Here is a 10,861-nt window from a genome sequence, read left to right on the forward strand (position 1 = left end):
CATGTTCAGCCGGCTGTCGACCAACACCCCCAGGTCCTTTTCCGCCAGGCAGCTTTCCAGCCACTCTTCCCCAAGCCTGTAGCGCTGCATGGGCTTGTTGTGACCGAAATGCAGGACCTGGCACTTGGCCTTGTTGAACCTCATACAATTGGCCTCGGCCCATCGATCCAGCCTGTCCAGGTCCCTCTGCAGAGCCTTCCTACCCTCGAGCAGATCAACGCTCCCACCCAACTTGGTGTCGTCTGCAAACTTACTGAGGGTGCACTTGATCCCCTCATCCAGATCATCGATAAAGATATTGAGGGTGATAAAGATATTGAGGTGATAAAGACTTGAGGGTGTCGGCTCAGCCCCCCCAAGAAAACCTGAGGCAAACCTTAGCATCATAGGTGGAAATGAGTTTGCTTGGGTCCCTGCTTAATCTGGAGCGGAGAAAAGGGGCATAAACCTGTCAGTTGGTGCAAATAGCAGGCAGCCAGATGGTATGGGTGCAGTGGTGGGCAAAAGCAGGAGGGCTGTGATACAGGGTGAAGGGTAGGGAAAGGAGGGATGTGCAATGGTGGAGCTGGGAAAGCCAGAACTGGGGACTTCTCAGGACGGGAGGTAAAACAGCTTCCTCCAGATCCCGCACAGTGACTCCAGGAAGACTGAACTACTATCACCATGCTGGAGGGAGAGTCAAAACCATGGGTGGCTGCTGTCCTGGCTTGCACGGAAAGACAAGAGCAGCTCCTGCACACGAACGTGCTCAGCTCTCCATCCCCAAGCAGGATGCTGTGGGGGGGGGGGGGGGGTGGGGGGGGGGCACCCATCTCAGGGCACTGCTTGGTTCGAGGATACTCAGTACTCAGCTTGAAACCTGCATCCCACCCACCCATCTCAGGGCACTGCTTGGTTCGAGGATACTCAGCTGGGGGCTTGAAACCTGCATCCCACCCGGAGCTCATCCCAGCCCTGTTCCTGCTCTGGCCAGCACAGCCAGTGCTCAGGGTCTCTGTCAGTGCTGGGCTCTCTGTCCTCCAAACAGGGATAGGAGATGGTGCCTGGCAGCCTGGAGCATCCCCACCACTCACCCCACACATCCCCAGGCCCCAGCCTTGCTCCCTGCAAGGGGCAGGATTGCAGCCAGGCTGCTGGGGGGCCGGAGGGGCACAGGCACTGCCACGGGCTGGGTGTTCTCCCATCCCAAATGGCAGCGGGAGATGCTTTTGCTACACCTCTGACCCCACTGGCTGGCTTGGGAGCCTCCGGGCAGCTGCAGACCACCATCCACCAAGAGGGGAAGGGATGCAGCCCCAGCCACTCCTGGAGGAGCCATGGCTGCAGCAGGGGTTGCAGGAAAGGCTGAAGACCCGGCACCTTCACTGCCCGAGAGGCAGGACGGAAAATATGAAGCACGGCCCACCCTCCCGCCAGTGTCGCGTCTGATGGGAAAGCCAAAACCAAAACTGCTGACTGAGCTCCTGCTTCTCAGCTACTGCGGTTGCCTCCTGCTTCGGCTTTCCGGGTGAGCCAAGCCTGGCCGGCCACAGCAGGTCTCTGCTGGAGCTGCTGGGGTTGCATGGTGCTGTGCCGGGGCAAGGAGCAGGGCTGCTGCTTGCAAACAGTCCCACCAGGCTGAGCTGCACACTGGCGTGAAAGAATGTCATGAGAGCAAGCAGGGCCACCACATCCACCATCCTGCCCTGAGGAAGGGTGAAAGCCATCCCAGATGGATGTTCATCCCATCTGGTCCCCTCTGGAGGTTTCTCATAGACTTTCCAACCCCCACAGGGGACAAACTGCCATGCCTGGCATGCCTCACCCCTTCCCCCAGCACCCGGGCTGGCTCCCGCAAGGCTGCGCTGGTTTTACTGGGGGTAGAGGAAAAAGAAACCTGATGATGATGCCACTGAAGTGTGAGATGCAAATGACTCTTCTCTGTTTCTGCTGGGTTTCATGGTCTCCTGGCAGGTCTCTGGTGCCTCCAAAGCCAGTCCTTATTGGGGTTTCTGCCCTCTTGAGCAGTTGTTGCTTCTTTCCGTTCTGGTTTCTGGCAGGCGGCACGGCCCTGGCATCGCTTTCAGGAGGGAAGATGGACGTTTGGAGCCAGAAAGCTGCATCAAGCACCATGCCGTGAGCTTTGCCCTGGCTGATGGCAGCCAGGCCCCCAGCACAGCAGGGATGCTCATCCCCAGCTGGGCGAGCACCCCGTAACCAGCCTGGTAAGGGGAGGCTTGGTTTGCAGCTGCACCCAGGGGCCAGCCCAGACAGGGGCGAGAGGAAAAAGAGCGGTGGCTTCTCTAAATTATTAAGAGCAGCTTCATGGAAGAGTGGCTTGTGCATCGTACAGAGAGGCCCAGGAACCACAACAGACGCCGCCGCCTCCCGGCTCTCGCTTGTGCGCTGCCAAGAGCCGTTATTTGCCTGCCCACGCGCTTGCCATCACGAGTCAACAAACTCCCCAGACGTGAAACCCTTTATTCACCCCCCAGGGCCAGATCTGTCTCCCACCTGCAGAGGGAGGGATGCGGGGGTAGATTTCCCCTCTTGCAGAGGAGGAAAGTGCCCAGAGAGAGAAGGAAAAACTAAGCCACCTGCTTCCCAGGGGTTTCTTTAAATAGCGGTACACAAGGCAGTCTCTGCCCCGGGCAAGGAGAAGCCCTCAGCCCCAGGCTCCTGTGAGCAGCATCTCCCAGGATCCACTCCAGCTCTGGCCTCCGGCGTTTCTTCCCACAGTTGTGCTTTTCTGGTTGGGTCAGACCTGAGCAAGGGAAGCAGCATGGCCACTCCAGAGAGCCCCAGGTGGAGGTAGAAAACTGAGGCATGACGTAAATCGCCTTTGGCACAGACCGTGAGCATCGCTGCTCTGCCCCAGCCCATCCTCCCTGCCCTGAGCGAAGAGGCGGCACATGGAGCCCTGCAGGGACCTTCCTCATCCTGTGGTACACACCCTGCGGCCATGATCCCACCGTGGCCAGGACTGTCCGATATCAACTCCAGCAGCGGTGCCTCTGTCACTCCAGTCCTTGCTCGTTGGATTTTTCCCATCTGCAAACTGTGGTGGGATCGAGGGGCTGGGGCAGCCTGTTCCTGCCCGCAACCCCTGGCAAGGAGGGACCCTGGTCCTCAGCAGGGCTGCAACTGCAGCTGCCGAGTCCTCTCGTCCTGGTGTTTCTTCCCCCGCTCCGGTGTAACGGGTTTCTCCTCTGGGAAGACAATGGTGGCGTATTCGGTCTGGTCAACCGGCTGGGTGTCGGGGGGCACCTGGGTGCACTGTTCCCACTGAAACTCAAGCACACCGTAGTCCACGGTGGGCACGGACACCACGGGGGGCTTTTCTTCCTTCTGCAAGGAAACCCCATCGGGGTGATTCATAATCCAGAGGTACCTGCCATCCCCAGCACAAGCCCCCTTTTTACAGCAAGTGCCAAAACCAGCTCTGAAGCATCCCAGGAGGGCGAGAGCGATACAAAGCAGAAAGATGCACAGCCCTGGGATAACATTTGCCCAGAGAAACCAGACTGTGAGCCTTGGGGTCACTGCCAAGGCCATGTGGGTCTCAAATCTCTGCAGGCAGGTGGGGCTCCTCGCCTGCCTGGCCATTGAAGGCAGGGTCATGCCAGGAGCCCTTTTCCCACCTCTCCATTGGGCTCTGAGCTGGCACCAGGGTGCATGAGGACAGCCCGGGGCTGAGTTTGCTCAGCCCAGAGAGGGGAGAGCAAGGGGGGACCTACTCACTGCCTTCAGCTACCTAATGGGGTTAGAGAGAAGATGGAGCCAGACTCCTCCTGGCAGTGCCCGGCAAAAGAAAGCGAGGAAACAGGGACTAGCAAGAGAAATTTTAGCTTAATATATGGGGGGGGAAGAAACATTTTCTACAGCCGCACAATCCACTGTCAAAGACAACCCCGCTTTGAGCAAGGGTTGGACTAGAGAGGTCTCATCCTATCTCAGGCAGTTTTTTGATTGTGATGGGACTGTGCTGCAGGTGCAAAAAAGCAGTTGTAGCTGTGCAGAAAAGATCAAGCAGCATCAGAGAAGGCAGGAGAAGCGAGAAGCCTGTGAAGGGCTGATAAAGGGAGGCCCTGCACCCCAGCGATGCTGCGATGCTCCCCTGCAGCACAACAGGGCATCAGAGATGGAAAACTCACCGCTGGCGTGTTTTCACTTGGTGGTTTCTGCACATCTGCAAAGTAACATGTTTGTTTAGAAGATGCTTGTGTGCCAAGACAGCGTGAGCATCTGGGGCTGGGGCTGACACAGCCCCCACGTCCTAGGAGGGCGCTGGACACCACAACCATTGCACCACTTCCTCCTTCTACACTTAAGGTCTAACACCCTGAGCATTACAAGGACAAGTGAGATACCAGCCCACAGTCTAGGGTTTAATTGGTATTAGTGGGGTGCAATTCCTCGGGGGTCCCCTCTAGGAGAGCCCCCCCCAGCTGCCCACAGCATGGCCGAGGCGATGCCCGGTGCTGCAGCAAGGAGACGACAAGATGCCCCAAAGGTGCCCGGGCAAGGTGCATGGGAGGGACTCACATGCAGCACTAAGACATCATGCTAACAAGTGCTTCAGAGCCACAGCACATGGCCTGGGGGCTCTACAAAGGGCGAGCATGGCCCAAAGCACCCTTCTCTCCTAGGCATGGAGATACCTGTCCCATGGGGACATGCCACAGCTGAGTTTAGCACATTGAACCTGCCTGTGTACCCCAAGGAGCTACAGACATCCAGCTGCCCCTGGGTTCAAGCTGGGTTTGTTGGATAAGCATCACCCCGTCAGGTCCCCTGGCAGACCCCAGCCCCTTGGCGCAGTAAATCCCCCACGAGGGATCATACCTCCTCTCCTGTACATGACAGTGAGGTAGCCAAAGATCAGCAGCACAACTGCCCCAGCCAGCAGCAGGATGCCCGGGAGCATGGCCTTGACATGGTCCAGGGGATTGCCTTCCTCCATCTCAGGCTCATCGGTGGTGTTTGTCTTCTCAGGGGCTGCTGTAATAGCCATCCAAAAAGGGGGGAACAAAACAGCAGGTCAGGAGTGTAAAATGGCCTCTATAGTCCCTGGGAAAGTCAACAGGGGAACACAGGGGCTGTCCCCAGAAAGGGCTCAGTCCCAGGCAGGCTGCCACAGCCCCACCATCCCTCCAGGGGCCCTGAATTTGGGCTGACACAGGGGATGTTTTGGCCATGTCCCATTCCCTCCCATTGCAGGTGGTGAGGATGATCCCACACCACTGAGAGCTGGGGTGCAGGGGGCCAGGACACTGCAGTCCTGTGGCACGACCCCATGCCCAGAAGAGCCCCATGGAGGACACAGCTTCCCCAAGCCTCCCAGCCGCTTCCGTGTCCTGGGGCCAGCACAGCTTCAGCTCATGTTGGGAGGAGATGTTGTGAAAGACAGTAACTTTTGCAGTGTTTTTCCTTTTTATAAAAGGCCACCTTCAGCCCCCCAAAGCCTCCATGCTGCCAAGCAAGTGCATAGCATATCTTCCTGCGAGACCTCAGTCTCCCACACCATGGGGCTACAAGGCCCCCCAGGGCATGGTTTTGCAAGAACAGTATCTACATCAACACCGGCTGTTCAAGGGGTCTGAGCCCTGGTTGTCACCCCAAACACAAGCCCTGTCCCCAAATAAAGGAGCTGTTCAGGGGTGCAGGCAGCTCCCTATGCTGGTCTTCTGCCTCCATCCATGGGTGAAAGCAGCTCCCTACGCTGATGTCCTGCCTCCATCCGTGGGTAAGGACTCGCTCCTCCCCACAGCATTGCTGGGGATGCAGCCCCAGCAGGATGGAGACCTCCTGCCTCAGGGCCAGATCCAGCCGCAGTGTAGATGGGGGAGGACAGCCTGTGTCCCTGGGCATCGACCAGGCATGCCAAGGAGAGGGGAAAGGGCAGAGCTGTGCTCTCCTGACCCGCACCAGGTCCTCCCTCAGCAGGGTACCACCTGCCTTGTGCCCTGGGGCTGCAGTGTGCCTGGGAGCCATAGCACCACAGGATGACACCGATGACCTGTCCCCCAACAGCTCAGCCCCCAGGCTGACCTGTGACCACCAGGTGGGACCGGTTGCTCTCCATCACTTTATCGGGTTCAAAGAAGGCAATCAGCCCGCAGTAGTAGGAGCCTGAGTCATTCTGGTGAAGGTTCAGAATCTCAATCTTGAAGGCAGGAGTGTGGTTGGTGAGCAGGTACTTCTCCGTCTTCGTCAGGGGGTTGTTCCGGCTCATCTCAGCGATTTTTTGGGCTTGGCTATGGTTGGTCTCCTTGTACCAATTGAGGCTGTACTCTGCACCGGAGTTGTTCTCCCTGGAGATGTTGCAGAAGAAGGTGGCTGAGCCACCTGCAGGGAGAGTTAACGTGGCTGGGAAGGTGGTCACTGTTTGGGAGAGAGGAAACAAGGAACAGACATGGTTACAGCAGGCACAGGCCTCAGAAACAGCTGTACCCCCCATGCAGGAACCAGGGATGCAAAGAGGGTGAGAGCCTGCCGTCGCGCCCGCTAGTGCCCCATCCCATGGAGAGGTGATGGGCTCCTACGTCCCAAACCCAGAGGCTCCATGCATTCCTCAGCTTTTTCACCCTCAGCTCCTGAAGGCCCCTACGGGGATTTACAAAAACCTGCCAGTGAGCACTTGTGAGCCCAGCCCTATCCCATCGCCAGCACCGGCTCACCTGTGGCCAGGCTCTGGGGTTTGCCAGCAATGCAGGCAGCCTGACACTTGGCCAGTCTGCAGCATCACCCCATATCATGGGGAGGTACATCAGCCCATGTCTCTCCCCTCCTGAGTGTGTGCCTGCCAGCCAGAGGGAGATCCTCAGGGGTAGTAACTGTACCGTGAAGTGGTTTCAGCAGAGCAAATTGTGCTCTGGGCTACCTAAAATTAACCCAGAACACCTGTACCGGGGAAAACAGACTTTGGGGATTGTATTATTTTTAAATCTATGCTGTATTTTAATGTTCGAGTCATCGTTCCTCCAGCTGATGTTGCCTCTGAAAGTGAGCAGAGGGACCGAGTCCTGGGCCGGGGCAGCACCCCACGGTGCAGCCCATCGCGTGCCCAGCTGCCTGCCGAAGTGCTCTGGCTCTGCCCACTGCTCCATGCTGGGAGCACAGAGCGGGCAGGGCTGCCCAAGGCACGGTATTTGCCATCTCCAGCCTGAGACCATCTGACAGGGTAGAGTGACCTGGAGCTTACAATGCCACCCGTTTCCAGCTGCCTGTCCCCTCCTCGCGTGTACAGGCACCCACCCTGGGGGTCCTGGCTGGGCTTGCCAGGCTGCTCCCAGCACAGAGGGCAGTCGGCCATGGCCGCAGTCCCCCCTGGCCGTTAGCACCAGCCCTGCTGCTTCGCCACATTTCCCTGCCCGTGATCCCAGTGGGTTCATTCCCCCCAGGCAGCGGGGATGCCACGAACACGGGCCAGGCTCACAAAGTCCCAGCTCAGCCAGCCCCATCCAGCAGGACGAGGCAGCTGCTGCATTAACTTTTGTTCAGAGCAATGAAAAGCAGGAAGAAGCATTTTTCACACAGGTTATCTGACCAAGCGATTCAAACCGCCAATGCTTCGAAAAGTCCCTGCCGTTAAGAAATTTATCTTCCCTTTTCACAAATTGCCACCAATAGCAGGGCTTGCAGGCAGAGTTAGAAAGTCCCTCCCGTCCCTCCAGCACTGGCCTGAGGCCGTAGGACCATGACCTCAGCATCACCAACCAGAAAAGGAACCAGGACAATTCCTTGACTAGATACAGGATTAGATGGAAAACTGGGCTGAGAAATGAGGGATGAGCAAACAGGAGGAGGGAGCGAGGGAGAGAAGTGCCTTGGCTCCCGCGGGCAGCGCTGGCTGTGGCAGTGCCAGCACCGAGAGATATAATTTTTACAGTGTTCTGGGTTTCTTGTGTTTAACAGGAAATATTCGGCAGGCTCGGGGCTTTGCCTCCTAACCAGTGCTGCTGCCAGCAATGAATGAAGCGCTCAGAGGACTTCTGAAAGCAGAGGTTGGGTTTACACGTTTCCCTGCATCTTCCCAGCACCAGAGGTAACATCTGCTCCAAGGGATGCCCAGCCCTGCGCCCACCCTCGGGGCAGAAAACACCCGAAGCCACCGAAGAAAGGGCTGGGCTGTGAGGAAGCAGGGACACAGCTTCATCACAGCTCTTCCTCACTCTGCCTGGACTCACCCCTTCCCCTCCACCTCTCCCTCTCCCCCAGATTTCACCCTGAGCAAAATCGCATTCAGGACGCTGGCTGCTTCAGGGTCAAGCCCAAACCAGGAGGTGCAGCCCGAGGCTGCAGCCCGAAGCCGTGAGAGCCAGAGCAGAGAACCCCAGACCTCGCATGGCGCTGGCAAACCCAGAGGCTCAACACCAAACCCCAACCACGGCCAGTGTGCCCACAATGTGGCTCCAGTGCCGCCACCGCAGGCTGGGGACCTGTCCCCTTCTCTATCCTTTAACCGCATTTCTACCCTGAGCATCCCCATTTCCCTTGCTTCAACGGCACGGACCCAAAAGCTTTGGGGTTTTTGCCTTCTTGATGCCAGAGCTATTTTTAACTACAAAGCTCCCAGCCCTTAGACATTTTCCACTGGCTGCGAATGACACGGGCTGTGCTGGCAAGCGCGCCGCACTCTGGTACCTACCCCGGCGGCAGCTGACCAGCATGGGGCCGCAGCAGAGCAGGATGGCGCAGAGGCTGGTCAGGGCCACCTCCATGCTGCCCCACATCATCTTCGAGGCACCTGGAGCCATGGCGAGGAAGTCGGTCCCCTGCCCGGGCAGGTGGGCCACGCCGTGCTGTGCCGTGCCGCGCCGCGCCGTGCCGTGCCGCCCCCAGCTCTCTCTGTGCTTCCTTCCCCGCAGTGGCGGCTTGCTCTCTGGCTTGCGCGGCAGGGGCTGGGGTGGAAATGAAACGTGCCCATCTCTGCCCCAGAGGGAAACCCGGGCTGCCTCCCGCCCCCAGCTTCCTCCCCGCCGATGCAGGGATCAGCTGAGCTGGGCCTGGCCCCTTTCCCCTCCCCGCGCGCTCCTGGCACAATCCCATGCTGGCACCCAGCTGCCAAGTAGCGGGGACGGGCACCGCTAAACCTGCACCCTTTTTGGGGAAAGCTCCCAGGGATGGAGCGGGCGGGGACACATCCTCGACTCCAAGCCTGGCCCGTGAGTAAAAGAGCTGTCTCAGGCTCCTGAGCAGTGTGGCACCGGGCAGCTGGGCAGGGTCTGAGCAGCCATGCAGTACCCTGAGTGCCTGTTGGCAAGCTGCTCCCTTTGGGAAGGGATGGGAGAGGATGGAGAAGGACAAGGAGAAGGAAGAGATGGAGAAGGAGGAGAAGGGGAAGGAGAATGGAGAAGGAGAAGGAGAAGAAGAAGGAGAAGCAAAAAGAAGGAAAAGGAGGAGATGGAGAAGGATATGGAGAAAGAGAAGGAGGAGAAGGAGGAGAAAAAAGGAAAAGAAGAAAAAGGAGGAGATGGAGAAGGAGGAGAAGGAGAAGGAGAAGGAGGAGAAGGAGAAAGAGAAGGAGAAGGAGGAGAAGGAGAAGTTTTGCCTCCTTAGGTGTGTTTCTCCACAGACAGATTTGCAGAGAGCAGGGGGCAGGGTGCTGTTATTGGGGTGACCTTTGGAGCAGACTTCTTTAATTTCTCTGCCAGCGATGTTCCCCAATTGCCTCGATGACTACTACTCGCATAGGAAATAACCACAGGTGAACACACACCGTGGCTAGCTCCTCCGCTTCTCTCGAACACAGCCTCAGTGCCCCGCAATTTTGGAAAGCGTCAGGGGAAAATTAATAATCAGGATGAAGGATGCAATTCTCATGATGATTTCATTATTTTCTGGGCTTTCAGAAATGAGCTGTGGAGCTCGGGCTTGCTCACCTCTCGCTTTCAGACACGGCCCCAGCAGTGGGGCTGAGGGAGCCACCCCTAATTCGGGGTGGCCAAGGAGGGGGTTCTGAGCCAGGGCAGGCAGGGCTCACCCTGGGTTAGTGCCTCAATCCAGCCTGTCCTGTCTTTTCCAGTCTCCTCCTGGCATTGCAGCATCACTCCTTTCTCGTGAACTTCTGGCCCTGCTTGGGCCACAGAGCAAGCCTGGGGGGCTGTGCCCTCCTTGTCACTTTCCATGCCGCCTGGCCAGAGGCCACGGCCTAGCAGGGTGGCAAGTGGAGCGCTCTCCACCATGTGCAACGGTGCTGGTGGGCTCCGAGGTGGACATCGCCTCTTCCTTCGCAATTTCCTGCATTCTCATTAAAAAAAAAACTAACTAAACTGAACTAAACCAAATTCCAGAAAATATGGAAGCTCACAGCAAGGAGGCTTTTCCACCTCGAGGCTTTGTGTCCCCAGATGGTGACACCAGGCATCCAGGCTGGGTGGGGGGAGGCTTGTTTGGTACTTGCAACATGTTTTGGTTTCTAGAGGCAGATGATGTGACGGGTATCACTGCTGAGATCGCGACTCACCAAGCCAGGGATCAGCAGGAAAGAATGGCTCATCTTCCCCGCCCCACACGGCAGCGGAGGGCTCTGATTAAAATCATAGCACAAATTGCTCAAACTTTCCAACGCATGCTCGGAATGGGGCATAAGTCGGTGCCCGGGGCAGGGAGGCTGCCGCGTCCACTGGAAAGCTGCGGTGGCTAGACGCAGACCGTACGGCAATGTTTTCAGATGCTCAGGTTCCTTCGGAAACCCATGTCCCAGTGCTCCCGCTCTGTTCCCCAGCAGGCTGGGGGCCGGCACCAACACCGGATCCTTTCCAGGCTGCTTGGGGTGCAGGATGAGGCCGTGTGTGGCCAGGAAGCGGAGGGAAGCTCGCAGAGCTGCAGAGCGCACAGCAGAAACCGGGGGGGGGGGGGGGGGCGGCCGGGGCTGCCT

General features: G+C 58.0%; 2 protein-coding genes across 2 annotated transcripts in view; one reads left to right on the top strand and one right to left on the bottom strand.

Moving 5' to 3' along the window:
• Window positions 1-3,108: 3,108 nt before the first annotated feature.
• Window positions 3,109-8,738, bottom strand: PDCD1 (programmed cell death 1). Its single transcript, XM_019472887.1, has 5 exons — window positions 8,630-8,738; window positions 6,031-6,363; window positions 4,825-4,980; window positions 4,134-4,168; window positions 3,109-3,324 (listed from the first exon to the last, which is right to left on the bottom strand). Exons 1-5 carry the CDS (start codon window positions 8,736-8,738, stop codon window positions 3,109-3,111), a joined length of 849 nt encoding a protein of 282 aa, XP_019328432.1.
• TCTEX1D2 (Tctex1 domain containing 2) overlaps window positions 8,737-10,861 on the top strand; it is a 10,440-nt gene continuing 8,315 nt past the window's right edge. The window contains exon 1 of the mRNA XM_009282434.1: window positions 8,737-8,768. Within this exon, the coding sequence (XP_009280709.1) occupies window positions 8,737-8,768 (32 nt within the window). The remainder of the gene's footprint in view (window positions 8,769-10,861) is intronic.

Source organism: Aptenodytes forsteri, unplaced genomic scaffold (genome assembly GCF_000699145.1).
Source record: "Aptenodytes forsteri isolate BGI_AS27 unplaced genomic scaffold, ASM69914v1 Scaffold404, whole genome shotgun sequence".
Taxonomy (NCBI): Eukaryota; Metazoa; Chordata; class Aves; order Sphenisciformes; family Spheniscidae; genus Aptenodytes; species Aptenodytes forsteri.

What these genes read in the sequence shown, in the direction of transcription:
- PDCD1 (XM_019472887.1), bottom strand. Translation starts at nt 8,738, where the DNA reads ATGGCTCCAGGTGCCTCGAAGATGATGTGGGGCAGCATGGAGGTGGCC. An exon ending in GTCCCACCTGGTGGTCACAG is followed by an intron (nt 4,981 to 6,030) that starts GTCAGCCTGGGG and finishes TGGCTATTACAG; the next exon opens with CAGCCCCTGAGAAGACAAAC. An exon ending in TGTCATGTACAGGAGAGGAG is followed by an intron (nt 4,169 to 4,824) that starts GTATGATCCCTC and finishes GTTACTTTGCAG; the next exon opens with ATGTGCAGAAACCACCAAGT.